The 27,447-nt window shown below is 37.0% G+C and overlaps 1 protein-coding gene across 1 annotated transcript in view; it reads right to left on the reverse strand.

Annotated features, from left to right (window-relative positions):
- Positions 1 to 602: 602 nt before the first annotated feature.
- The window catches only part of LYRM4 (LYR motif containing 4), a 50,650-nt gene continuing 23,805 nt past the window's right edge, over positions 603 to 27,447 (reverse strand). Inside the window, exon 3 of the mRNA XM_026715063.2 lies at positions 603 to 941. Coding sequence (XP_026570848.1) covers positions 879 to 941 — 63 coding nt within the window. The 3' untranslated portion in view covers positions 603 to 878. The remainder of the gene's footprint in view (positions 942 to 27,447) is intronic.

A 27,447-nucleotide genomic window follows, 5' to 3' on the forward strand; every position in this document is an offset into this window, starting at 1 on the left:
TAGTAACACTCCCCAGATGTGCGACTAAATATCTGGCTGCTTTGCAGTATTTCAGAATGTTTTTTTTAGATTTGGAATTGGTCTTTGACCTTTGAAATAGCAAACAGACTAATTTTGGTTCATGAATTTTGAAATCGATAAGATTCTACAGTCAGCAACATAGTGAAGCAATTTGTTTCTCACTTGCATGTTTTGTCAGCGTACAAAATGGTCTTTTGGAACAATTTTAAGTTCTGACTGGAATTTTTTTGTAGCTGCAAACAACAGGGTATGGATCTTCAGTTAGTATCCCTAGGAGAATCTCTTCTGATCAAGAAAGAGTCCTGATTATTTGCGGGTTACATATAAATGCTTGTGGCCATTCATTCTCCAGAAATGTCATTATAGAGTCCTAAATTCTAACACTTTCTATTTTAAGACCACATAATAACAAATGTAAGCTACACTGGTGGGAAATTGATATTTTTTACAGAATTGTACTGGAATGGGACTAAAGTTCAAATGGACTTCAGTTTATAGAAATTGGTTTTGAGCCTGATTTCCTGAGTTGCAAAATATATTCATGACCCAGACAAAAAGTGCACAGATCTCATTAGCAGAAGGAAGTGAGCAAATATTTTATTGTCAGGAAAATGTATGAGCAAACAATGACATTCATGTACAATGAAACCAATCCATTTTATTGGCACGTAAATAATAAAATTATAATAAAGCTATACTTTATACAATTATTCTTATATTTTCAAACCGGAGGAATAAGGTAGCTCAGTCGTATATACAGATGGTAATAGGCATTTAAATGTAAATCTGTGCCTGTTGTAGAGTGCTGATAACTTTCAGTAGTTGGCCTTTTCTTCTGAAGAAAAAAAGCATCAGAATTATGCTTTTTGTGGGCACTCAATGACCAGCTTCTCTGCTGTATACAATTGACCAATAGTGACCTGGGGAAAAAGAGAGTGTAAATTAATGACCTGATACACAGATTTTAGAGTATCTCATTTGAAATTTTTTTCTCATAAGAAACTATGACAGAAGCACAATATTGTCACTTGGGGAGGAGATAATGGACAGAGAATATATATATATAAGCTACGCTGGTGGGCACTTCCGTTTTCCTATCCAGAACAAAAACCTAATCACATTAATATTGGGAAAGTTGAGGCTTGAAAAGTGAAAATGGGGTTTGGTTTGTGGGTAGGCCCACATACCTTCTAGTTCTCAAGCACGACTTTTATTTATTTTAATGGCAGGAAAGTTTAAATAAAGTCACCTGGCTATGAAGAAGAAATCTAAAACAGGTTCAATTCTTTTGTACCAGCAAAAGGTTAGCCACTTTTGGATTCATGGGGGCTTTGTCAGGGCTTCCCCAAACCAGGCATAGCATTCCTATCTAATAGGCATGGAAGTAAAATCTGATCCCACTCCCCCTATTGTTGAATCCTGTCTGATTCTAGGAGCCTGCTGGGACAAGTCCCTGCAGTTTTCTTGGCAAGGTTTTCCAGAAGTGGTTTGCCATTGCTTCCTTCCCATGGCTGAGAGAAAGTGATTGCCTAAGATCATTCAGCCGGCTTTATTTCCAAGGGGGGATTAGAACTCAAGTTTCCCAGTTTTTAGCTTGATGATGCCTTATCCTTTACACCAAACTGGCTCTCTTAATATAGCCATATAACATGCCTATTATCAAATTGTTTGCCCTTTTTAATTCAAAGTTGTCAATCTTCATTATGTTTAAACTTACTGAGGCTTCAGAGTAAATCATTACAGCTGTTGTTTCCTGTTTCTACTTATACAGTATATACATATACATATGCATATAAGCATATATAAACAGCTTAAACAACTGCGTATCGTTCAAATTTATTCAGGATAAAAAATATCAAACGCTAGAATGTAAAGAATGTAGGCATGAAAAATAAAACATTCATAAATTAAACGGTGCATCTACAGAGACAAGACAGAATCCCTGGCCTTAAGTAATATTTGCAGAAAGTGACATCCTGAGTAATAGCAGTTAAGGATAGCCACATGTATACGGCCACTGATAGGCCTGTAATGGTTTAAAAGGACAGTGGTGAGGTTTCAGCGAGCTTTTGTGTGTGCCTTTGTTTACACTTGGCATTCGCACTGTTTGCCAAAAACAAGAATGCTGAACTGTCCAATCAATGCATGACCTAGAGCACAACATTCCCTCCCCAGTATTTTTGGCAGGAGAAAAAGCTGATGAGTCAAATGTTCAAGGAGGTATGGTTCTCCCCTTCCCTTCTCTCTCCTCAAAGCCTAACTCCAGCTGATCATTTCTATTTAATCAAGGAAGAATCTCCCTGAAGGTAATCAACCTTTCCCCCCCCACACACCCTCTCTGTTCTGAAAAGCTTTTCATCTGTTGTTAGAATAACATCTTGACACTAAGCTTTTATTGTTTATTTCACTTCTAAAATAATTATACCTTTCCCAGTTCAAACACATACATAATTTCTCTCTCAATACACTTAGTGAAATAATTGGTTACATAAACAAATAACAACCCTTTCTGCCAAATACAATATATAGACTGGTTCATCCATGTAAAATTTCTTATTTGATACCTGCAGTTAAAATTGAACTGATTTATTCAAGGCTGCATCACAGGTGCAAGAAGCATCCCTTACAAGATGAGGGTATAGTGCATTTGCTTTTCTCTAATTCATACATTTAACTGACCAAAACTCGATACTCTATGAAGACAAGTCCATCTGCAACTTATGGACACTTGTGTAATAATTTAGCTCAGAATTTCTGATCACAAAGCCCAAATAGCTTTTTCACAAGAATTGTGTCATCCTTGGCCCTTCCAGTTTGAGTTCCTTCGGCGACAGACAGAAATCCGCAATTGTGTGTGGTTTCGGCCTGGGCTTGCCGCTGGAGTGCCCCGAGCCGGCTGGTTTCGGGGCTAAGCCACCCCGTAGAGGTGATGAAGAGGGGGGAGACTGCCAGCAGGGTTGAGGAGAGCCACATCTCTCCTCAGCTGGCCATTACTCCCTTTCCCAAAGGCAGTTGCAGCGGTGGTCAGAAATGGCCACCTCAAAGAAGAACTCGACCGGAAAAGAATGTGCAGGAGGAAGATAAGAAGTGAAAGTTTTGGCTGACCGGGTTAAATTGCAAAAGCAACAACTAAGGTACCCTGGAATTTAAACTTACAAAAAAATAACATCACTCCCAAAGAAGAGTAGGAAGCAGCGAAGGAAAGTGAAAAGGGAAAGGTTTTTCTTCTCTCCCTTTCCCTATACTGACAACTAAGAGACTTAAATAAGAAATTGAAAAAATCCGCTTTGACATCCAGGCAATTAAGCTGAAAATAAAACAAAATGTCAAAGGGATAATAAAGATTTCTGGACACTAAATTTTTTTTTCATAAGCAGGAAGAGAGAGAAAAAGAATAAAAGGGCAGGATCTGGAAAGAGGGAGGAGACTGCCTGGAATTAAAAAGAATCTACAGTAAAACTTCAACAAGACTTCTAAAATATACATTTTACCTGAAACTTTGTAACTAAACAGGAGAACCCCAGGAAGAGAAAGTGAAAAAAAAGAGCAAAAAGAAATACCTTGCGTGTATTTGGATTACTTGGTGATCTTTGTATTCTTGGTTATTGCATTTTAATGACTAAAATTAATCGGGTGGTTGTTTAAAAATTTATACAATGGCATTACTTCTGGATGAATTGAAAATGGAACTTAAAAATGGAAATGGAAAAATGAAAATGGAACTTAAAAGATGCACAAGAAGGGAGGGGTTCTTTTGGCTTCATTTTTCAATTCTTAGAAATGGAGATTTGGAACTATGAGAAACAACAAGAAATGTCTGCAAAACAAGAAGACTGGGACAAAGAAGCCATCTTTAATGAACAAGTAATTCTATGTGGGGAAGAAAAAGGAAAGCGGGGAAAGAGAATGGAGAATTTAAGATTTAAAAAAACAACCAAAGAAAAGAAAAATAATTTGAAAAATAAGTATAATACTGGAAAGCAACCAGAAGTGGGGAATACAGAAGAGAGAAATAGAGGTAGAGAGACAAGGGGGTAAAAAGGGGAGAGAGAAGAAGAGAGGGATAAAGGAAAGGAAAAGAAATTACAAAGGACCGGAACAAGATATAGAGAAACAGGACCTAATTAGAGATAATGGGTGAAAATTTAACTGAAAAAGGGATTCTGTAAAGGTACATAAGATTGTATTGTTATATTAGTAATAGAAATAACTTTAGAAAATTGGAAACAATGTATGATTAAAATGAGGGATAAAATAGTGTAATTTAGTGAAATGTTTGTTAATAAAATAACTGAGAACATTGAATTAGGAAGGGACGGGAACATTTTAATTAGTTAATGTTTTATAAAATATAAGTGAAGAGGGGGGGAATTAATTATGGAAAGCTTATAATTGTTCCCATAGAAGTATGATATTTAATTGAAAAGTAATGTTAAGATTTTAATGAATATTAATATTAATGATAGAATTGAATTGGAATGGAATGTGTTGTTTTAATTACATATGTTTATAATTTTTTCTTTTTTAAAGAATATAGTGTGTATTTTAAGAATGTACCAAGCAGAATCTGAATGGAAGTTATGTATTATATTGAATGTTATAACTTTAGGGTATATATTGAAGCCTAAATAAGAGTTAAATGGATAAACTTAAAAGATATAAAGGTGTCATACTCCAATCAGTAACTACAGGAGAAACTTTGTTTAATGAGAAAAGATAATAGATAATTGAAACAGGACAGACAAAAAATATAAATATAATGATTTGAACTGAGACGAGATAATTAAAATAAAATTGAGAAAATTAAAAGAGGGGAAAAGCTATGCAGAAAATGTAACACAGTAATAAGATATGGAATAGAACATAAAAATGAGCATGAAATTGAATTTGTGTCTGTACGAAGAAATGTAACCTGGGATTACGCTACTTTCAAAAAAGATGTTTTATTTGTATTTTTTTGTGAAAACTCAAAAGAAAATTTACAAAAAAAAAAAAAAGAATTGTGTCATCTGTTGAGGTAACATGCAAATAAAAAAGTTGACAAAATAGTACAAAAATATACATTGTACATTATTATGCTATACCAGCAAATAAATAATAAAAATTGTGTGAATGATGACTGACAAAGTCCCAAATGAGATAATAAATCAAAGGAATTTATGATATTTGAGAAGTTATTGAACATCAAATCTCAAGTTATTATATTATCATGGTCAATAGCCATAAAGTTCTCAATGCTGTCATAAATCAACAAACAACAAAGGTTTTCTTGAATTGTACTATCTCATGTTATCTCAACTGCCAAGTATGAAATTAATGTATGCTCCATAACAGAAGTGGGGTCTTTTCACCATTCATCACAACAGGTCTATTTGGTTTTTTTTGCCTTTTTCCTTATGAACCTGTTTATATTTTAAGATTTTTTAAAAGATACTTTTTCCCTATCACCATTAGCTGAAATATAGGTGTTGAAAATGTCTGTGGTTCTGGAATATCTTTCCTTATAATGCCCATTGAGTCATCTCTCTGGAGAACTACCAGTTCCCAAGTTAATTTCTTTTTATTTATACAAGCTTTTGGCCTGTTGAGCTGATCTGTTTCATCTGTGATGAAAGCCATTACCTCCATTAAATTATTTCTTTCCTGCTTGCTCTCTATATACTGGTTTATAAGTTTGCTTCGTATTTTATCTATCCTGGGCACTGATGTGTAAAAATGGAGCAGGTATTTAAATAAAACAAACATGTGAAAGCATTCAAACATGCATTTTTTCTAATAACAACGTAAAATAAATCAGCACTGCAAACTTTAGTCCGCTGCTATTATAAAATTAGATTCTACCCTATGGTTCTCCTGATAAAATGGACTCCTTCTGTGCTCAGCTGTTTTTTTTTAAATTGGTGAGAAATGGACCAGAGTTGCAGTTTTAGCTAGCCTTTTATCTATATCTTTACAGAACACAATCTTCATCAGATGTTTGGACATCAGTGCCTGCTTGAGGGCAAGTAGAAATGTAAATGCTTATTTCTACTCCATGAACAAGAACATTTTTACAAGGGTTCCGACTCCCCCATTTCTGGCATTACCCTCTTCCGTTTCACCATTTCCGTAGAAACAAATGAAAAAAATGAAAAAAAAAAGGCTCCCAAGTTCATAACAGCTTTAGAATCAACAACTATGGTAGAGTACTTTGTATTTGTTAACTTAATTCCTACAATATTTTTGGACATTAGTTTGATAAATCTTATTTTAATGCTAGCCTGAAGGAAGGCAAGTTGAAATGCCGCTCCAACAACTTGACACCGGCAGAGTGGTGAGACTTGACAAATTTTTTCATGGCAACTACAGAACTTCTCATTTACTGCTAATTACAATCAACCAAACTTGATGCTTTCAACTCCAAAATCTATTCCCATAATTCCACTGTTCATCCTAGTAATCATGCCTATTTTCTTATTCACAAAATGAACTTTCTCTTTTTCAGCTAATGAGAGGTATTTTAAGCAGGCTTGTGGATACCATTAACATATTTTCTGAACATAATGCATACTGTAAAAAAATAATTTGTGCATAATCATACCAAAGTACAATACAGGTAGTCCTCATTTAGCAATTGTCTCATTTTATAGCTTTGATGGTAACTTTATGACTAATTCTCACATTTATGACTTTCGCAGGTCAGTAAAACGAAGGTAAGCTGAAGTAAGATTGTAAGTATAGTCATGATTTCACTTAGTGATCCAGTTGCCTGTCTCAATTATAGTTGCTAAACAAGGACTACCTGTACACCAAATACGCTATGGTAGAAAATTAGTATCAGGCGATTCCGTTGAAGAGAAATCTAATGTGTATGATTGTTGAAAGATACTAAGAATTGGTTACTTGACTAACTGACTTTAAATGCTCATCTGGGTATTTATACTAATGGATGGTAGTATCTTGTTTTGGAAATTTCTAGAACTAAAATATTTTGTAATGGAGCCTTGACCCCATAACATTATTTTATCAAGCAGAGCTTTTTTAAAAAATGTTTTGGGATGCAGCATTTGTTTGTTAGTTGGTAACATATAAATGGGTAGTAGAAAAAACTCTTTGGGAAGAACATGGACAGCGGAAACTTTTTGTTCCTTCTGTGGAATTACACAACAGATAAATATTTAATTAACTAAAGCCTTCCACTCTGTTTGTATAGAAAGAGATACTCTCCTGATATTAAGGCCATGAAAGGTCATATCAGATGGAGTCACCTAAGCAGGATAAAAGAAACAAAAAACTGCTATTCGTGACAATAAATGAACAGAAGAAGTGGCTATGGGCTCAGATAATTTATAATTCAGCTTTGATAAAATAGGTGGCAAACTCCACAAATTCGAGTTGAAGCAGGGGACAGAGATTAAGCAAATCTTTAAGGAAGTATTTCATTGTCAGCTTTGAAAATATGCAGTGTCTTGAGTAGTAAATATAAAACCTATAGAAAGCCTGCTAGATTTTTAAAACAATAGGAAAGATAATATCTGAAATACAAAATAGTAAATAGGTCAAATTTAGCTTGGTTTGCAGAGATCAAAAATCTTTTCCATGCTGGCTTGAATTCTCAACGTGAGAATGACTCCAAGTTTGAGCACACCAAGAATTATTGGCTGATCTAGGCTTTATCTGAATCTTAGTAGCTCTGGAACATTAGCATAAAGTGCCAAAAGCAAACACTCAAGACTTATAAATTAGAAAGGCAACCCCTCCTGAAGCACCAAACTCAAGTCTACTGACTGGAAGAGTGATATTGTTCTCTTTGCTCATCGGTACAGGTGAAACTCGAAAAATTAGAATATCGTGCAAAAGTTCATTTATTTCAGTAATGCAACTTAAAAGGTGAACCCAATATATGAGATAGACTCATTACATGCAAAGCAAGATAGTTCAAGCCATGATGTGTCATAATTGAGATGATTATGGCTTACAGCTCATGAAAACCCCAAATCCACAATCCCAGAAAATTAGAATATTACATGCAATCAATAAAACAAGGATTGTACAGAGAACAATATCAGACCTCTGAAAAGTAGAAGCATGCAGATGTACTCAGTTCTTGGTTTGGGGCCCTTTTGCAGCAATTACTGCCTCAATACGGCGTGGCATGGAAGCTATCAGCCTATGGCACTGCTGAGGTGTTATGGAAGACCAGGATGCTTCAATAGCGGCCTTCAGCTCTTCTGCATTGTTCGGTCTCATGTCTCTTATCTTTCTCTTGGCAATGCCCCATAGATTCTCTATGCGGTTCAGGTCAGGCGAGTTTGCTGGCCAATCAAGCACAGCGATCCCACAGCCACTGAACCAGGTTTTGGTGCTTTTGGCAGTGTGGGCAGGTGCCAAGTCCTGCTGGAAAATGAAGTCAGCATCCCCATAAAGCTCGTCTGCAGAAGGAAGCATGAAGTGCTCCAAAATCTCCTGGTAGATGGCTGTATTGACCCTGGACTTAATGAAGCACAATGGACAACAGCAGCAGATGACATGGCTCCACAAATCAACACAGACTGGAAACTTCACACTGGACTTCAAACATCTTGCAGTGTGTGCCTCTCCATTCTTCCTCCAGACTCTGGGTTCTTGGTTTCCAAATGAGATGCAAAAGTTGCTCTCATCAGAAAAGAGGACTTTGGACCACTTAGCAACAGACCAAGTCTGTTTTTCTTTAGCCCAGGTAAGACGCTTCTGATGTTTGTTGTTCAGGAGCGGCTTGACAAGGGGAATATGACATTTGAAGCCCATGTCCAGGATCCGTCTGTGTGTGGTAGCTCTTGATGCACTGACTCCAGCCTCAGTCCACTCCTTGTGAAAGTCCTCAACACTTTTGAATGGCCTTTTCCTGACAATCCTCTCCAGGCTGCGGTCATCCCTGCTGCTTGTGCACCTTTTTCTTCCACACTTTCCCCTTTCACATAACTTTCTATTAATGTGCTTCAATACAGCACTTTGGGAACATCCAACTTCTTTTACAATTACCCTTTGAGGCTTTCCTTCCTTATGGAGGGTGTCAATGATGGTTTTCTGCACAACTGTCAGGTCAGCAGTCTTTCCCATGATTGTGATTCCTACTGAACCAGACTGAGAGACCATTTAAAGGCTCAGGAACCCCTTGCAGGTGTTATGGTTTAATTAGCTGATTAGAGTAGGACACTTTGAGCCTATAATATTAACCTTTTCACACTATTCTAATTTTCTGAGATTGTGGATTTGGGGTTTTCATGAGCTGTAAGCCATCATCATCTCAATTATGACACATCACGGCTTGAACTATCTTGCTTTGCATGTAATGAATCTATCTCATATATTAGGCTCACCTTTTAATTTGCATTACTGAAATAAATGAACTTTTGCATGAGATTCTAATTTTTCGAGTTTCATCTGTATATCACACAATGTTGACATTATTAATGGTCATCAGAATTCATTTGTTCCGTTTTACGCTTTTTCTGATATGTGAATTTCTATTTCCAGAATTCTCAGCAATGGCCACATCAGTTGGATATATTTTGGCAGATGAAGCCAGACATCTGGAGTTCCCTGAAGTTGGGGAAAGGTGCTTGACTCATTGAGATTCCCAAGTCTCTGCAAAAGGAAACTGGGCTTTATAATTAAAATAGGATGTCCAACATCGTTTGAACAAGAATGCATTTCTTTCAAGGAAACCTTTCCAAACCTGAGTATTTATATTCTGCAACTCATGTTAGCTCAGTTGAAGAGATATTTCTGTTTCTGTTACCGAGGCCAATTCACATTATTTTCCTTGCCCTGATGTTAGTCCACTATTTCCTAAGCCTATATGCCTTTTTCTGTAATGAGACAGCTCAAAGATGGTTTAATGCCCTTGGAATGGAATTTTCTCTAATACCTTGATTTAGGTTGATTATGTCAGTAATGTACATTGTATTTTTCTGCACTGGAGAAGCAGTCTGAAATGACAAGTTCCACATTGACAAACCTACGGCTTCTTCTGGATTCAGTCTGTTTCCTAACTTCTTCACCTGGCTCTCTGTTCTGTTTTGGCTTTAAAGAGATGGGAATTCCAGATTATGCAGCCGTTCTTCCCTCTCCTCTTTTTAAAAGTATGTGTTAGTTGAGCAGCCAACTGGTCAGTTTAAAGACTAACTATTACTAACCCATGCCAGGCTTAACCCATGTAATTAAAAGTATAAATGAAATACTTCTCAGTGGCTGTTCTCAGTTCCCGATAGAGCCAAGGAAACTATGAACCACAGTCCTTAGGATGTTGGACGGTGATGTTATGTGGAGAACTGGGCAGCACAGACCTGTTGGGGTAGGCAAAATTTAATGTGGCACGGTTTTCTGTCAGTTCCACAGTAGGAGGGGAGCATGGCAAATCAGGCATTTGGATGTGGCCTATATGCCGAACTTTGCGCTTATTATTCCGTATGCTTTTGCCTCTCTTCCATTGGGTGCTGTTCTTTTGCACTTTTCCTGCTGGTTGCATAAGAAACCAGTAGCTGTTGTTGCGGTGGTTTAAGTACACTGAAACATATCCCAACATTGGGGTAGGGTTTCTGGATAACAGTCACTTTATCATATACTTGAAAGATGCTGGCTTTCAGATATACAACTCTGTGTCTACTTTTAAAATGCCGAGGATGTGTCTGTGTGTGTGTGAGGGGGAGGCAGGGAGAGAGGGAGGGAGGGAGAAAGAGAGATTTCTGTTTGCTTATGAGAAGGCAAAATGTGTGGAACATTGACCTTGAGACTTAGAGCTCATGGACATCGGGTTCTTTACTGTTCATTCACTGTTTGGTACCCACCACAGTTGCCAATCCGAACAGGGTGTAGCTGGGATTCAAAGAGTTGGCTGCTTGCCCCGGGCAACTCAAATAACCTCATCAAACAGAACTGATAATACAGTTGCTTTAAGGAAAAATGCTGAATATAGACCCCTTTAGCTAAAACAGCACTCCTAATTGCACCACATTATATACAAAGAGAATGGATTTCCTTGTAGTTTTGAGCATAACATAAGGTAGCACTCACATTCAGATACGTGGGAAAGAAAAGAATGAATCATGAGTGAAGGAAAGGAAGTATCTTCATTATTTTAAGCGTTTTGCGCCCATGGACGAAACTGAGAATCAAAGTTTTATCAGTGTACATACGCACTAAGTGATTTTTCAAAGTAACATATCCAGCAATGAGGCAGCATCTTCCCTGCAAAGGTCAAATACCAGTTCACTTCCCTGAGATGGGTTTATAAAGAGCGTAGTGAGTGCATGTGCATAGAACACTTTTTCAGTTATCTTTATAGGGAAAATAAGGACGACCACTAAGTACATCAATTCATGTGATTACAATAAAGCTTCTCCCAAAGCCAAAGAAAGTAAAGAACAAAATTCGATGTAAAAGTTATAAATATTCTCACTGATCTGGTTTCACTCATTTCAGGTCAAACTAATAAGTTGCAGCTCTATTAATATCATATTTCTTCATGTTTATTTAAAGTTGGGTGTGGTAACGAAGAAATTTTTTAGTTATTAATTACCCTCTGATAGAAAAATAGTCATTAGTCATAACATCTTATTTAATATACTGGACTCTTCAGAAAACGCAGTATTTAGCTAAGTGTGCAGCAGCTTGCATGCTTGCATCTTGCAAGAGTGATTACCAATGTAAAGCTTCTGCACATTCCTAGAATGCCAGTTCATTGTGAGAAGCTCTGAGAGCTGTCAAAGCTTGCTATATAATGCAATAATCAATAGGATCTCCTAAGCTTTGTTGCTGCCCAAAGGCTTGTGCACATGGGCATACACAAATATTCACAGGATCACACAAACAGCTATGTATTTCTTAAGCCAGGGAAACTATGAGCATGGGTAAAAAAAGATAACTTATCTACGCTTGATGTCAGGCCCAGCCCAAGAACAATCCAGCCAAAGTTCAGTTCTTTATTTGCTCATACCAGGGGTCTACAATACCACAACCCAGAATGGACAGTGCAAGCAGTGGGTGTGCGTGCAAAACTCCCTTTGTGTAAAGCAGCAGGTGCACGCGCAAACTCATCCCCTCTGCCCCCCACCCCAACAGCTGTTCCAAAGAGCCGGAAAGGTTGGGGATTGCTGCCTTATATCATATAGATAGAATCTTGCCAAACTAAATTTATACTACTCTAATCCTAATAAATATATCTTGGGAGATTCTAGAGCAGTGGTGGCGAACCTATGGTGGCACGCAGAGCCCTCTCTGTAGGCATGCGCGCCGTCAACCCAGCTCAGGTCTCTGCCATGCATGGAAGGGGTGGGGCACATGGGGGCAAGGGGGATATGTGCGGGGGCATGGGCGCATGTGCCGAGGGTATGCACCTTGCATTTTGGGTATGTGAACATCCGCTTTTGGCACTCGGTGCCCAAAAGCTTCACCATCACTGTTCTAGGGTAAAGACTAGTAGCTATCTTAAACCTCTTCCTCTTTCTTTGATTCAGCTCTGAACTGTGTTGTCTTAACCTGTCCTTGGAATGTGCTCTCTCCTTTCTGGGACCTTCCACTTCCATCATGCCACCTCTCCCTTCGTAGACACAATCCACATTTCATCACATTTTTTATATTTAAATCCTACATCCATGCTTAATTGAAAGTAAGTTCTGGTGAGTTCAACACAACTTCAGACCTTGTTTGTGCAGGGATCCAATTTAAGAGTAGTATTCAGCTTCTGAATCAAAATAAGTAAGATTACACTACTGTACTCTAAGCATTGGTTTGACAGTACACATTTAAATATAGGATTCCCAATAGTTTGATTGGCCACTGATCTTTAATAAAGTATACCTGTCATAATCTACTAGTTTATAGTAATGCTTATTGTCATACTGAAACAATAAAACATAAGTCTATCAGTCCTTTTAGATGCTCTTGAGCTTTAGAAGATACATGGCCATTGGAAGTCAGTCATCCAGTCCCCATCAATTCAGGGGAATATATTTCCATGCATGTAGAAAGAATTTCTACAAATGTTCCCTATCTTACATGACTTTTGCTACCAGTGATTTGGGGTTTTTTTGTTATCAGTGATTTGCTGATATAATCTAAACTTTAACTTCACATCCTTGTAATCATACATCGGAATAGGTGAGAAGAACATGTGGAGTGCTTGCCCCAAATCATTTTGGCTAACAAATAGTTATAGTATTTTAGAGAGCTTATTTAAAAAAAAAAAAAAGAATTTCTGCTGTTTTTCCAGACTGCATATAGCATGAGTAAATATAATGGTCTGGACCTTCTGTGATCATTAACTTTTTATCTTGCTGACATTCAAAAGGTCATGTGTAGCTTGTAACCCTTTTTTTCTCATCCTCCAGAGAAATAAAAATTCTCTAAAATTGAAATCCCTATATTGCAAACAGAAGCTCACTTAAAGGCTTGGATTCTAAGTTGTTCCTTTGTCCATATACAGTCATTTCTGCAACCTCCCCATCAGTTTGTAGCCTCAAACTGGGATCTCAAGTGTCTCCTGGTCTCTAGAAGCAGGTTTTCTGAAGTCACACAGAACTGCAAAACAAAAGCAGTAAACTTGTACTTATGAAAGTATGCTTCCCATTTGCCAACTCTTCATCTGTAAATTTGTTTAAGCCAGGGATTCCTTAATTCTCTTGCTAATTGTCTGTTGTTGCATTGGCTATGTGACTACCTAATTTTCTAACAGTGGAAGAATGAACAAGTATTCTGAAATGGCAAATTGACATCCTTTTCCCCTTCTCTCTAAGAAGTCTACAAGATATTGCTTGATTATTTAGTAAAAGGGTGTCAAACTCAAGGCCCAGGGGCCAGATCTGTAAACAGCAATGGACCAGCCCACAGTGCCTCTGCCTGTGAAAATGGAGCTCAGGAGGGCCATGGGCAAGTTCTTTCATTGGCAGAGGGTTGCAGGAAACTGCTGCAGCTAAAAATGGAGCTTGTGAGGGTTGTGGGCAGCCCTTCCAAGCTCCGTTTTTGCTGGCAGAAGGCTGCAGGAAGCCATCACAGCCAAAAACGGAATTCAGGCACCCACGACACAATGATGTCAAGCTGGCCACGCCCCCCAGGCCCCCCGAGGTCAAACACAACCCTGATGTGGCCTTCAATGAAATTGAGTTTGACATCCCTGATTTAGCACATTGTTAATTATAAATTATAATTTGTTTTTAACCTAAGAACTGCAAACATGCAGAATCAATTAATACATATGAGTTTATTACAGCATAGATACGTTTCAAGAATGTTTCAAGCATGTTAAAAATTAGGAGGACATTTTGCTACTGGTATTTGCCTGAATCTATACATACAAGATGATAACTAATTTAGAACATAAGGGTAAGCAATACATTATTTTTGTATGCAATGTTTGCAAATAACTATATCACAACCACTTTGGGAAAAACTACTTAATTTGTGGCTCAATATCCTTTCTTCTAACAGAAAAGAATAAAACATTTACCTATTCCAGCAATAAATTGATTCTATAAATAGTTTTGTGACTTATGTAGCTAATATGCCAGTTATTAATGAATACCTTTCTTGGATACTGTGAAACACCTCCCAGCACTGAATTTTCAACCTACATGGATCACATTTTTAAAATGTGGTTAAGCAATTCAAGTAATATATGTTCTTCCTTGTGAACTTATTTTAACTTTACACAACTTAAAGAAAAGAACTACATCAGCCAACAGATGGCAGTGTTTCACTTTCATAGCAATCCCAAATTTTCATTGTAAAAGGAACACATATGCCTTTAACATACATTTATATAGATATATCCATTAGGAAGCATATGGTCAATGAATGCACAGCCTATGGATCTATGTATGTTATTATGAAATATTTGTGCTGTAGAAAAATGGTTAGAACTACATTCTTGAAAGATTAGTTATAATCCTAGTGATAATTATTTTGTTTCAGACACTGTAGACAGATAATTCAAGTCCATTTTCTACCGTATATAGGGAATAATAACTTGTAAGTGGATCATAAGCTTCCTAACAGACAGGAAGCAGCAGGTGACGCTTGGTGGAATCACATCCGATACCTGTACAATCAGCACAGGGCCCCCACAAGGCTGTGTGCTATCTCCACTTCTCTTCTTCCTATATACCAATGACTGCTTCTCAAACGATACATCTGTTAAAATACTGAAGTTTGCTGATGACACAACAGTTGATTGGTCTCATTCGAGACAACAATGAATCTGCATACAGACAGGAGGTTATACAACTTGCCTCGTGGTGTAACCGGAACAATCTGGAACTGAACACACTCGAAACTGTAGAAATGGTGGTAGACTTTACAAGAAACCCTCCCATACTACCACCTCTTACAATACTAGACAACACAGCATCAACAGTAGATACCTTCAAATTTCTTGGTTCTACTATATCACATGACCTAAATTGGACACCTAATGTCAAAAACATCATCAAAAAAGCACAACAAAGAACGTTCTTTCTGCGCCAACTCAGAAACCTCAAACTGCCCAAGGAGCTGCTGATACAGTTCTGCAGAGGAATGACTGAGTCTGTCATCTGCACCTCTATAACTGTCTGGTTTGGTTCTGCAACCCAACAGGACAGACACAGACTTCAGAGGATAATTAGGATTGCAGAAAAAACAATTACTACTGGTACCAACCTGCCTTCAATTGAGGACCTGTATACTGCACGAGTCAAAAAGAGGGCTGTGAAAATATTTACAGACCCCTCACATCCCGGACATAAACTGTTTCAACTCCTTCTCTCAAAATGACGCTATAGAGCACTGCACACCAGAACAACTAGACACAAGGACAGTTTTTCCCCGAAAGCCATCACTCTGCTAAACAAATAATTCCCTCAACACTGTTCAACTATTTACAAAGTGTATACTACTATTACTGTTAATTTTCTCATCACTCCTTATCACCCATCCCCTCCCACTTGTGATTGTAGGACTGTAACTTTGTTGCTTGTATTCTTACGATTTATATTGACTGTTTCCTAGTATGATTTGATTGTTGATTGTACCCTATGACTATCATTAAGTGTTGTACGTTATGATTCTTGATTCTTAACAAATGTACGTTTTCTTTATGTATACGGAGAGTATTTACACCAAGACAAATTCCTTGTGTGTCCAATCACACTTGGCCAATAAAGTAGTCTACATTCTAATAATATTCCTTTTATTACTATCAGTGGATACTGGTAGCTTGTTCCTTTTTCAGTCTCTTTTTAAAAGTTGCCAGTATAGCAATATACTGTATTCTACACTATAGAAATTGAATGGATGAATGAATATTTGGAGTTATGAACAGAACCCAGAAGGCCTAATATAAATTTATGTTTAACTAACAATATTTTCTATTAAATCAGACTCATAAGGTTACTGTAAAAAAAAAAAAGAGGTAGAGGGTCTCTGAATCTTACCTAAAGCTTTCTAAAGCTTTAAGTTAACTGAAAATGTAATACAAAACATAAACAAAAGCAGAAATTTAAATTAATTATACATGACTTAAATATAGAAATGGGATTTTATTCTAAACAGTATCCATACTGTGGCTAAAGGCCCAGGTTATCTGAGGAGTTGTCTCATTCCAGTAGGATTGGTCTGCTTCACTCACTCCAGCAGGGAGGGGCTTGCTACAGACCCGTTTGTCAAGGAATTTCTGCTGTTTCCCCCCCCACCTTTGGAACATTCTACCGCCAGAGGAGAGATTCCCTCTCCTTTCTAGACAGCCGTTAAAACCAAGCTCTGGAAGTGGTTAATGGGTTAAGAGTGAGGATCCACCGCTGTACTATTAATTTTCTTGATTTTTAGTCTTTATTCAATTCTTACTAATCTTAATTGTAATTTTAATCCCTTTGTCATTTTGTAAACTGTCTGGAGCTGCTTCAACGGTGAGAAGGGCAGCATATAAATTTAACAAATAATTAAAATTCAGAATAAAGGTAACAGTGATACAATAGAATATTAGTCAATTGTGCGTATCTCTCTTCCAAATTACATATATCTGCAGGGATTTTAAATAAATTCAAGACCCTTATTTAATGGTATACAAAGCACGAATACTATATGCAAATGAACCCATCAATTTCTTAGAGTTGCTCAGAATAACAATATCCATATGCAACGATCACTGAAAAATAATATTTTTCAAAATCATATTAACTTCTCAGTCCCAGACAATCATACAGACAAATTGTCAATTCCATGTACCCTTCAGAATTGGTTGTGTTGAAAGCCTAACCAAATTCAAGTTGGAATGGCTCACACAAGAAGAAACATTAAAGATACTAAGAATATAGTTTTTGAAGAAAAAAAGAAACCATTCAAAAATAAATTAAACAATCTAAATAGAAAGGAGCAATAATCATAGAAGTTTAAAGTATACTATTAAAAAAAAACCTTAAGTAGCAGTCGGGGTAATTGGGAAAAAATAAAGAAGAGGGAAAAAAGAATACAGAGGGAATGGTTTTTGAATGCTTTTTCTGTAAACACAATTTTCCCTCATTTTAATTTTTTCCTCATTTTTCTTAATCATATTAAATCTTATCTTTTGAATTCTCACTTCAACCTTTACCTCAGGGTAAAACCGATACAACAGCAATAATAATGCTGTATTAATTTTAAAAACAGTGGCAAGTGAAACAATGCTAACTTTGAAACTATGGATATTAATACGGTGTTTGCAAGGTATATTTGGACTTGGAACATTACCCAAGCACTACAACTAAGATATTTGTTAATTTTAAGGGAAGACGAATTAATCAAGAACTACAAATATATTTGACTCATGTAAAATAATTCAAACTAATTATGAGCTTTACATATTAAAACAACTTTTCTGTAGAAAATATCAAACACTATTTAAAAAAACAGGCAGAGATTAATTATCAGCACCTTTTACTAGCTCTATTACTGTTATAATTTCCTATGTGGGTGGCAAATATGAAGCATAAAATATTTAATGTAAGCATCACCTCTACTTGAACTAGCATATGCTTAAATTTTATCTTAAAATTCACAAATGTAAGATAGAATCCAAAGATATGACACATGCTCAGAGAAATATATCAAGTTCTTAACACCTGACTAAGCATTTTATCTATCTTGTTAAAGACAGCCATGACCTGAAATAGATATTCTCTGGGTCTCAATTATTCCTGGACTTCCCATCAACTGGAGATTCTAAGAACTTAATTCTAAGGTCCCTGAGGAGTTGGCAGCATTGTTCTTGAATTCTGGTTCTAGTTATAAAAAACCTTTTTATTCCCTGCAGGAATCCCAAAGATGTTTTCTCAAGAGGCAACTGGACTTCCTCGTTTTTCTTTGAAGCTGTTTCGCTTCTTGGATGAGAAGTTTCTGAGCTGAAGAAGCTTCTTGGGTGAGAAGTGAAATAGCTTCAAAGAAAAACCAGAAAGTCCTGCTGCTTCTTGAGACAACCATGACCTGGACTTCTGAGAATGTTCTTAGACCTTTGGCTATGCAGAGCTGAAGAAGCTTCTTGGATAAGAATTGAAATGTCTTCAAAGAAAAAACAAGTAAGTCCAATTGCCCCTTGAAAAAGCACCGTTGAGACAACCATGACCTGGATGACTGAGAATCTCCATAGTCATCTATCTCCCTGCAAGAGGGCACAGGGCTGAGGGAATCTGCTTCAGGACATCTCTCCTGAACTGCCTGGACTGGTTCCTGCAGTTTTTTGGGCAAGGTTTTTCAGAGGTAGTTTGATATTGCCTGCTTCCTAGGGCTGACAAGAGAGTAAAGGCCCAGGGTAATCCAGGTGATATTGGGGCCCAAGCTGAGACTAGAACTCAAGGTCTCCAAGTCTAATGCCTTAACCACTACCTCAGAGTGGTTCTCATGGGGATTCTAAAGGCTGCCGAAAAGAATCTACCTACCGTAATTGTACTTCAGTTCAATACATTTCTTTATCTCCGTGGAATGCAAAAACTAAGAAACAAAACTTGAATATTTGTAAAGGTCACTCAGAATGCAATATACCTTTATCCGGACATTAGCACCTTGTGCCAAATTTGGAGGATTGCATCAAACTTCAAAGAACTTGCTTTGCAAGGTTACATTAAAAATAACAACAATTCTGTCTGACATTATGTATGACAGAATATTAAGGAAAACCCAAATTTATGCACATTAATTCCTTAACACGGTTTAAAGTTCCTATCTCACTCAGCAGGCAATAATGCTCCAATACAACATAGAAGTTAATTTATTAAATTTTTATTTTGCCTTTATTATTTTTAGAAATAATTCAAGGCTGCAAACATTCTAGTACTTTATCCTCCTCTCGTTATTTTCTTTTTTTATTCTTAGTTTCCTTGAAGTAAGATTTATTCCTTCAAACAATACCTGGAAGAAATAAAAGGGGATTTAACATTTTACATAACCACTTTTATAGAACTGTAATTGCATTTTGAGTTGAGGATGTTTCCATTGTTGTCTTGATGTGGTAGCCCTCTCTCTTTCTAGACTGGTGCTCAACTGTCTTGGGAGCTCTTCTGCCCTTGAAGCTACTCAAAGAGCAGATAACAACAGTGGCCAGAAAGGCTTTTGCATAAATTAAACTTGTGTGCTAGTGCACACCTTTCTTGACTTGGAGGCTCTTTTGACAATTACTCATGCATGAGACTCAGCCCGGGGCTACCTTCTGTATCCTTTGCCATGGTGAAGGTAGCCAATAGGGTCATTGTCAGGTACAAAAAATCAAGACAATTTGTGTTGATTGCAACATAAATGATTTATTGAAGCCTATATACAAGAATTGGGTCAATCAATTAATGGTCAGTACAAAATTGGTATTAGATAAGGGTCAACAGAATTCAAAAGGGGGGGGGAGACTTGGATCACTTGTGGCAATGCAGTTTCTAAACTGATGACATGCTTTACTCTGTCGTCCCCCCCCCCATTTCTGCCTCCTCTTCTCCTAGACTCTAGAGTCATTTCTTGAACCATATTTATATGCCCATTTTAAACAGTAGTTGAGATGGGAACTGGGGCTACTGCTAGGACAACTATGTGAAGTCAGACTTTGCAAAAGCATTCAAGCTGTTGAGGGAAGGCTAGGGAGAACCAAGGAATTTAGATGTGGACCAGTGGTGGGATTAAAATAATTTAACAACTGGTTATCTGTCCTAATGACTGGCTGGGTAGGCGTGGCCGGGTGGTCATGTGACTGGGTAGGCGTGACCAACTCGACATAACTTATCACACCCAGCCCCGCCTCCCAGCCACTATCTCTTTCCCCAGGCGTTGGGCCTATACGCAACATCTGCAGAAATGAAAGGGTTAACCAACCCTCAGTTTCCTGATACAAATGCCCCCCAACCCCAGTGAAAGGATGGTGGGAGACCAGCAAAGCATTCTGCTCCCATCACGAAGGAAAGTAAGACACTGGAGGCTGAGTTTATTAAAAAGCAATATATTGTGTCATAACAGCCAGCATTTCACACCTGAGGTGGCAGAGGCAATAAATCCCATTGTCTCCTCAGAAACAAATTACAATTAAGGCAGAATAATAAATAAATAGCAGAAGAAGGATTGACAATACTTCTGTGCAGGCAATTCTGAAAGAGACTAAGCTAAAGCTGGATTAACTCCTTCCTTCCTTCCTTCCTTCCTTCCTTCCTTCCTTCCTTCCTTCCTCCTTGCTTCCTTCCTTCTCATTCCCATCTCTTTTCTTCCTTCTCTCCTTCCTTCTTTCACTTCACTCCCATCTCTCTCCTTCCTCTCTCCATTCCTTCATTTTTGGCCTGTTTTTGAGCTGTTTTCTGGGCGATTTTCGGCCCATTTTCCAGGCTGTTTTTGACTGTTTCTCGGGCAGTTTCTCGGGCCATTTTTTGGCTGTTTTCCAAGCCGAGAAACAGTCAAAAACAGCCTGGAAAATGGGCCGAAAAAAGGCCATTTGGGGGGCTGTTTTTTGGCCATTTTAAGGCAATTTTTCTCCCCAATACAGCTCAAAAATGGCCCTAAAAACAGCCCCAAAACAGCTGAAAATGGCCAAAAATGGCCCTCAAAATGGCTGGGGGTGGGGCCAGCCAGTGGTGGGATTAGCTGGTTCACCAAACTGGGCAGAATTTTAACAACTGGCTCGCCTGAATCGGTCCAAACTTGCTGAATTCCACTTTTGATGTGGACACAAAGTACAACTAGCAAGAACATTCCATCTGTACCAGCCCAACAGGATTTGTTTTAAAAATCAAAGCATGCTGCTTTCCCTCTCTTTCTCTCTCCTTAAAAATAAATGAGGTATATTAATTTTTAAGAAAGGTCACATTTAATGTGCTTTAAAAAAAAGGGGGTTAGACATTTTCCAATCAGACCTTTCCAAACAGTCACATTAGCATGCCTATCCCTTAAAGGATGGGCTGGAGGCTCTTTTCATTATTGCAATTAACCTGTTCCAGATTGGAATGCAAATTATTATAATAAGTAATATCATTGTTAATTCAAGTATTATAGAGAATACTAATTAAAAATACAAACCCAATTAAAGAGTCATTTACTTAAGAGTTTTATCAAAGATAATGTCACTGAATGCATAAAAGAATCCAAACCTTCTTGTTACAGCATTACTGCAAAATAAAAGTTTGTGCATTGTCCTCCAGATTTAACAAGGTTTTAAAGAAACTTATTTCTGTCAATGAAAATGATGAAGGCATAGGCTCAGTATGATTAGCTGATGCATACGTTATTTTGGCATAGAAAGCACTATGAGCATATAAAATGCCTATCCACACGCCTATAGTAAAAATACAATGCTAATTTATCAAGAGCCAAATCCAGAAGTCAAAGATTGCATTCTTGATCAGCCTCAACACACAGGTGTTATAACAGGACCTCTGTTGGACTAGTAGTCAGAAAGTGGCATATTCTCCCATCTAAGAGACAGAAGGAAAGCATACGTAGATGCATTTATGTGGAATAATATTTCTTAAATCTTTTTTTCCTTTCAGGACCCTTCATCACATCATTTAATGCTTTCATCTGCAACTCTCACAGTCTCGTCCAATAGGTAACACAGGGATGACTAGAATGATTGGAATTGAAAACTGCCAACAGATCACCAAGTTATCTATCCCCTGGATATAACTGAAGCTCCATAGTTGCCCATCAAGTGTGGTCAAGACTAGCAATATCTATGGCACTCAAGATTGTGCCACAGATATCATTTGGCTCAGGTTAAATCATGTTGACATTAAAAAGATACATTATAATAAATAGCATATAATATATGTTAAATATAGTTATATTGGGTTTCAGGGGAACAAAATTTTTATCAATACAAATACAAATAGAATTGTTGTGTCAGTGGCTTATTTAGAAGGATATCGAAATATAAAGGTGCCAGCCATTTGAACTACAGTAAAATTGTTTTTTTCTATGAGGTTTTTAAATTAACAGAAAAGTTTACAAAACAATGGGACTTTTACATTTGATTTTTCCCCCCCGTGCAGAGAACAAATTTCCTATACTCAATATTCATAAAATGTTATAGCTTCTTGGGCAGAAAAAATATATATCTGTAGAAGTTGTAGACAATTTGAAGTTCTTATAGGAAACATCTTAATAACATATTGTGTATCAACTGGTAAACCTCATTAATTAATCATCACAACAGAAGTGGTATTCAGCAGGTTCTGACCAGTTCTGGAGAACCGGTAGTGGAAATTTTGAGTAGTTCAGAGAACCGGCAAATCCCACCTCTGACTGGAGATTTTACAGTATCCTTCCCCTGCCACGCCCACCAAGCCACGCCCACAGAACTGGTAGTAAAAACATTTGAATCCCACCACTGCATCACAATGAATATACATTCATGTGAAAAGGTAGGCAGGGCCCAGGTAAAGTTTTTTTCCCCCCTTTTTGATATTTAATATTTTATTTTCAAACTGCTCAGAAAGCTGATGTATAGGTCGTCCTTGAGTAAGCAACCACAATTGAGCCCAAAATTTCTGTTGCTAAATGAGAGAGTTATTAAGTGAATTTTGCCCCATTTTACGACCTCTCTTGCCACAATTGTTAAGTACATCACCGCAGTTGTTAAATAAGTAACATAGTTGTTAAGGGAGTCTGTCTTCCCCCCATGGACTTTGCTTGTCAGGTCAGAAAAGTGGATTGCGTGGCCCAGGACAATGCAACCGTCATAAATATGCGTCAGTGCCTGGATTTTGATCGAGTGACCACAGGGTTGGTGCAATGGTCTTAAATGTGAAAAACGGTCATAAGTCACTTTTTTTCTGTACCATTGTAACTTTGAATGGTCACTAAATGAACTGTTGTAAGTCAAAGACTATCGGTAATTGACAAAAAACCTCTATCAAAATTGACTTTGTAACCATTTATTCAACAAAAAATTAACAGTTATATTATCATTTTTTTCTGTGGAAAAAGTAACTGCAAAAACAAAAGCAACTGCAAGTAGGTATTTCTTGTAACTATCTACCAGTCTGATATCAACTAAGAAGAATTTTCCTGCATAACTTTTTCAACAGTGTGGTATTTGATGGGTTTCTTGCACGCACAACACAACCCATTTCAAATCACCCTATATGGCATCTAAACTGGATTTAGTTCTAAGCTTTGGTTACAGTAGGACATTTTAGAATTTTCCATTATTCTTTTTTTCAGGTAAAACATTTAGGATCATTGTCATGATCACTTTACTGCAACATTTAGGATCACTGTCATATTATACAATATTCACTTTCAACTGAGCTAAAGTCTTCTGGCAGAGGGTCTCACATTATCTTTAAGCATTGTTACACACCATATTCGCACAACCATATACACATTTCCTTTATCTGGAATCAGATTTTTAAGCAGTACATTTGGTTATTAGAGCAGCAAAAAAGTTTGTAGATGTATGTAATTAATAGGGCTTGAAAAGAACATCTGTGCATGGCTAAAAAAGAAAAAACAGGGCAAATGTATTGCTGCCCAGAGAAGCCAGCAGCAAAAAAATTCTCTTGTAATTTGTAATATGTAGAGCCTCTGATGAAGGCCTACAATAGAAGAGTCAAATCCACGATACTGAGGATTTGAACCAGGCATTGGATTCAATTTCCAAAAAAGGCCTGGAACACAGAAGACTAAAAACTGTTTTAATCAACAATAATTTTTCTGGTAGATATGGCAGATAGACAATCCCAGGATAATGTATAGTTGTTTTAAAGAGTTGTAGACAGAAAATGTGTTTCCGCCCCTGTCTGCACGCTCCAAAGCATCGTTACAAAATTATTTCTACAATTGTACTGCCACCCACAGATAGCCTTTTTTTAAAAAATCAGAGCATAAATAAGATTCCAGCGTATAATTCATCTGATGGAGATTAAATCCAGTATGCCAGCAGTCTTCTGTGCTGCTTTATGAGGGATTAAAACAATTCAGAAATTTTTAAGTGAAAGTCAATAGGACTATCTCTCCAGTTAAAATAGTTTCCTTCAATGTTATTCCCATTATATACATTTTGCATAACTTTGCTCATAGCAAAAAATATATGGTAAAAATATGAATTTATTCCAGTAAAGTTCCCTGAAGAAGGTCTGCAGCATAAGTCCGAAAGCTCGGAAGAGTAAATCTCTGGGCCCAGTGACCGATTCAGTTGAGTCTTGCAACATTATCCTGGGACACATATATTTGCCCTCATTTGGTAAAGGTATTTGTATAGATTAGCAGAGGACTGCTTTCAGTTTCATGATTCAACCAGAAAAGGAAAGGAATTTGCTTTTCCTTTCTTCAATTTTTTTTTAGTAACAGTGTTGATGAACATCGTCTTCTTGCAATTAATACCACAGGCTAAATATACATAAATGCAAAAAAAGAAAGAATCAGAAAAAAACCATACGTACTATTATAATTTAGCATTATGTTTTGCTCTTTTTAAAAAAAAAATGTTGTAGTGGGTTGTATGGAACGGGTGTCAAACGGTGTCATGTTGCTGTCCTGTGATATTTCCCCCCTTCGCAGAGCTGGGGTGGGCATGGCCTGTGCATGACGTATCTGGCCCACAGGCTACCAGTTTGACACCCCTGTTGTAAACGGTTCACTCCTTAGTATGAAGGAGGTTATAAGGGATTCACTCCTTAGTGAAAAGAAAAATTCTTGACCAAAAATTATAGCATGATACATCAGCATCACCAAATTTATTATTTTAAAGTGTAGAGGAGTGCAACTGCCATTATTCATAAAGGTAATGCTGATTGCTAGTGACAGGAGTTGTCATCCTATATATCTGGGAGATTAAATTGGCTCTAATATGACACAACATGCAGCAAACTGTAACATGCCACAACAGCAGTGCACGCCATCCAAGAATATAAAGTTTATAATCAGTTAAATTGTACTATAGAAAACATTTTATTATAAACTTAGATAAGTGAAAGAGATTAACAATACTAAGCCATATTGCAAAACTGGTGAGTAGCTTATTAAAGGACACACCTGCCTCATCTAAAAAGATACAGGCCCTCCTTTTATAATTTGATGAAAGCTGTTTTCAGGAGGAAAACATCAGAAAGAATTCCACTCTGATATTTTTCTCTATTCGGCAGTTATTTGAGGGCTATATTTATTTATGGATATGTTTACTTCACTGCTTACTCAGTGGAAGCTTTTTTTGGGGGGAGGGGGAGGCGTTACTAACACAAAGTGAACATTTTAATAGGTTGCAATCTAAACTGAGATAAACTTGTTACAAGTTTAATCTAAAGCCAGTGGTGGAAATCCTTTCTAGAATGATCTATTTCTATAACCCTGCCCTTTGAGACATGAGAAGAAGCACAAACCTAAGACAAAATAACTTAGTGTCTTGTCTTACTTAGGTGGTTCCTGTAGTCTTTAACAGGATGAAATGGTGAACCATAAGACAAAATATTTTGAACCAAGGTACTTCAAATGAACTAATTTACAGAATACTTCAAAAATATGGACTCGTGTTTTCCTTGGAATTGAAATTTGGTACATTTTATAAAACATTTTATGACAAAAACATCATAAGGATAAAAAACAAAAAATATCTAATACAAAAGTCATATTTCCTGTGCTGATGTTTAACTATGCTGTTTATGGTAGTTCAACATGAGCCAATTTCAAGGCAGATGCATCTCTAAAGAGCATCCCAACTTTTCCAGCAAAGATAGTACTTTAAGAAACAATCACTGATGAAGGCGTTGAGGAATCTGATAAGGAAATATCTCTGAAACAATGACCCTATTGAACATAGGTTGTCTGGTATGTTTATAAATTTAGCATATGATACAAGGAGAAAAAGCTACCCATCTATGATTAGTGTACCAGATACTTAGGGCTAACAGCTTCAAGCAAACACAGCTGTAGTCTAGTCAACCGTTTGTATTTATCATCCATTCTTCGGTGCTGTGAGTTTTATGCAGTTCCAGCTTTTACAAGGCTTATAATTTTTAATGCCACAGAATCATCCTCTTTTAAAAATGCAGAATGTGGCATTTCCATGGCATTTAAATTAGGCAGGTGAATCTGCTGCATGACCTTAATCTGACTTTTCTGATGTGTTAGGAGCCCTTATGACTACAGTTTTTATCTGTTCCCTCATTATATCAAGCATACATGCATAGGACAAAGTATAGAATAATTATAACAGCATAGCAAGTTAATCAGTATTGCTTAGAAGGGCAAATGTGGTCCTTTGAGAACAGCACCATATATTTCTCAGTAAAACTGGATTAGGAAGTAGATGAGTCCACTGGGCACTCCTCTCATACCTCACACCCCATCCTAGTAGCTGAAACATGGAGAAAAATGCACGTGCATTTTTAGTACAATGGCATCTTCTTTTCTAATTAATGGCTTTCTTATCAGTGGCTAATGAAAGGCAAATAATTCAAATTCCAAATTAAAACAAAAACAAACAACAAACTGCTATAGGGAGGAGATCAGAAGATTGCTAGGAGAAAATAAAGGAAAAATAAAAGGACTAATTATTGCATATAATAATTCCCCTTCTTGAAAATATTCAAGATTTCCCAATGCATTAATAGTCTGCTTTATAGCATTTACTCTGCCACAAAGCTTTGGGTTCTCAGGAGATGATCAAATATTCAGTTGTTATTTTTTCTCTCTCCCTTTCATTCATAAAACAAACTTCTTAAGTTTTGTTTTCAGCCATACAAGGCAAATTATGCAGTATTCACTTAAGGCAGTGAAACATTATTTCCTCCAGCTTTATCTTCCTTCTTTGGCTGTAAAGGGAGAGGAACACAGCTGAAATTTATCTCTAGTTTTGCCAGCATCTCTGGGTTAACTCTAGTATCTACTTGGCACTTGTTCAGTTTAAGTTTATGGCTTTTTGTATGTATAGATTTGCCAATAATCACTTCCCTATTTAGGGTTAGGGTTAACTACACCTGGCTGGCAATTTCTCAAGCCTCT

The sequence above is a fragment of the Pseudonaja textilis genome, chromosome 3 (assembly GCF_049901715.1).
Source record: "Pseudonaja textilis isolate UNSWEBS1 chromosome 3, rPseTex1.2, whole genome shotgun sequence".
Classification (NCBI taxonomy): Eukaryota; Metazoa; Chordata; class Lepidosauria; order Squamata; family Elapidae; genus Pseudonaja; species Pseudonaja textilis.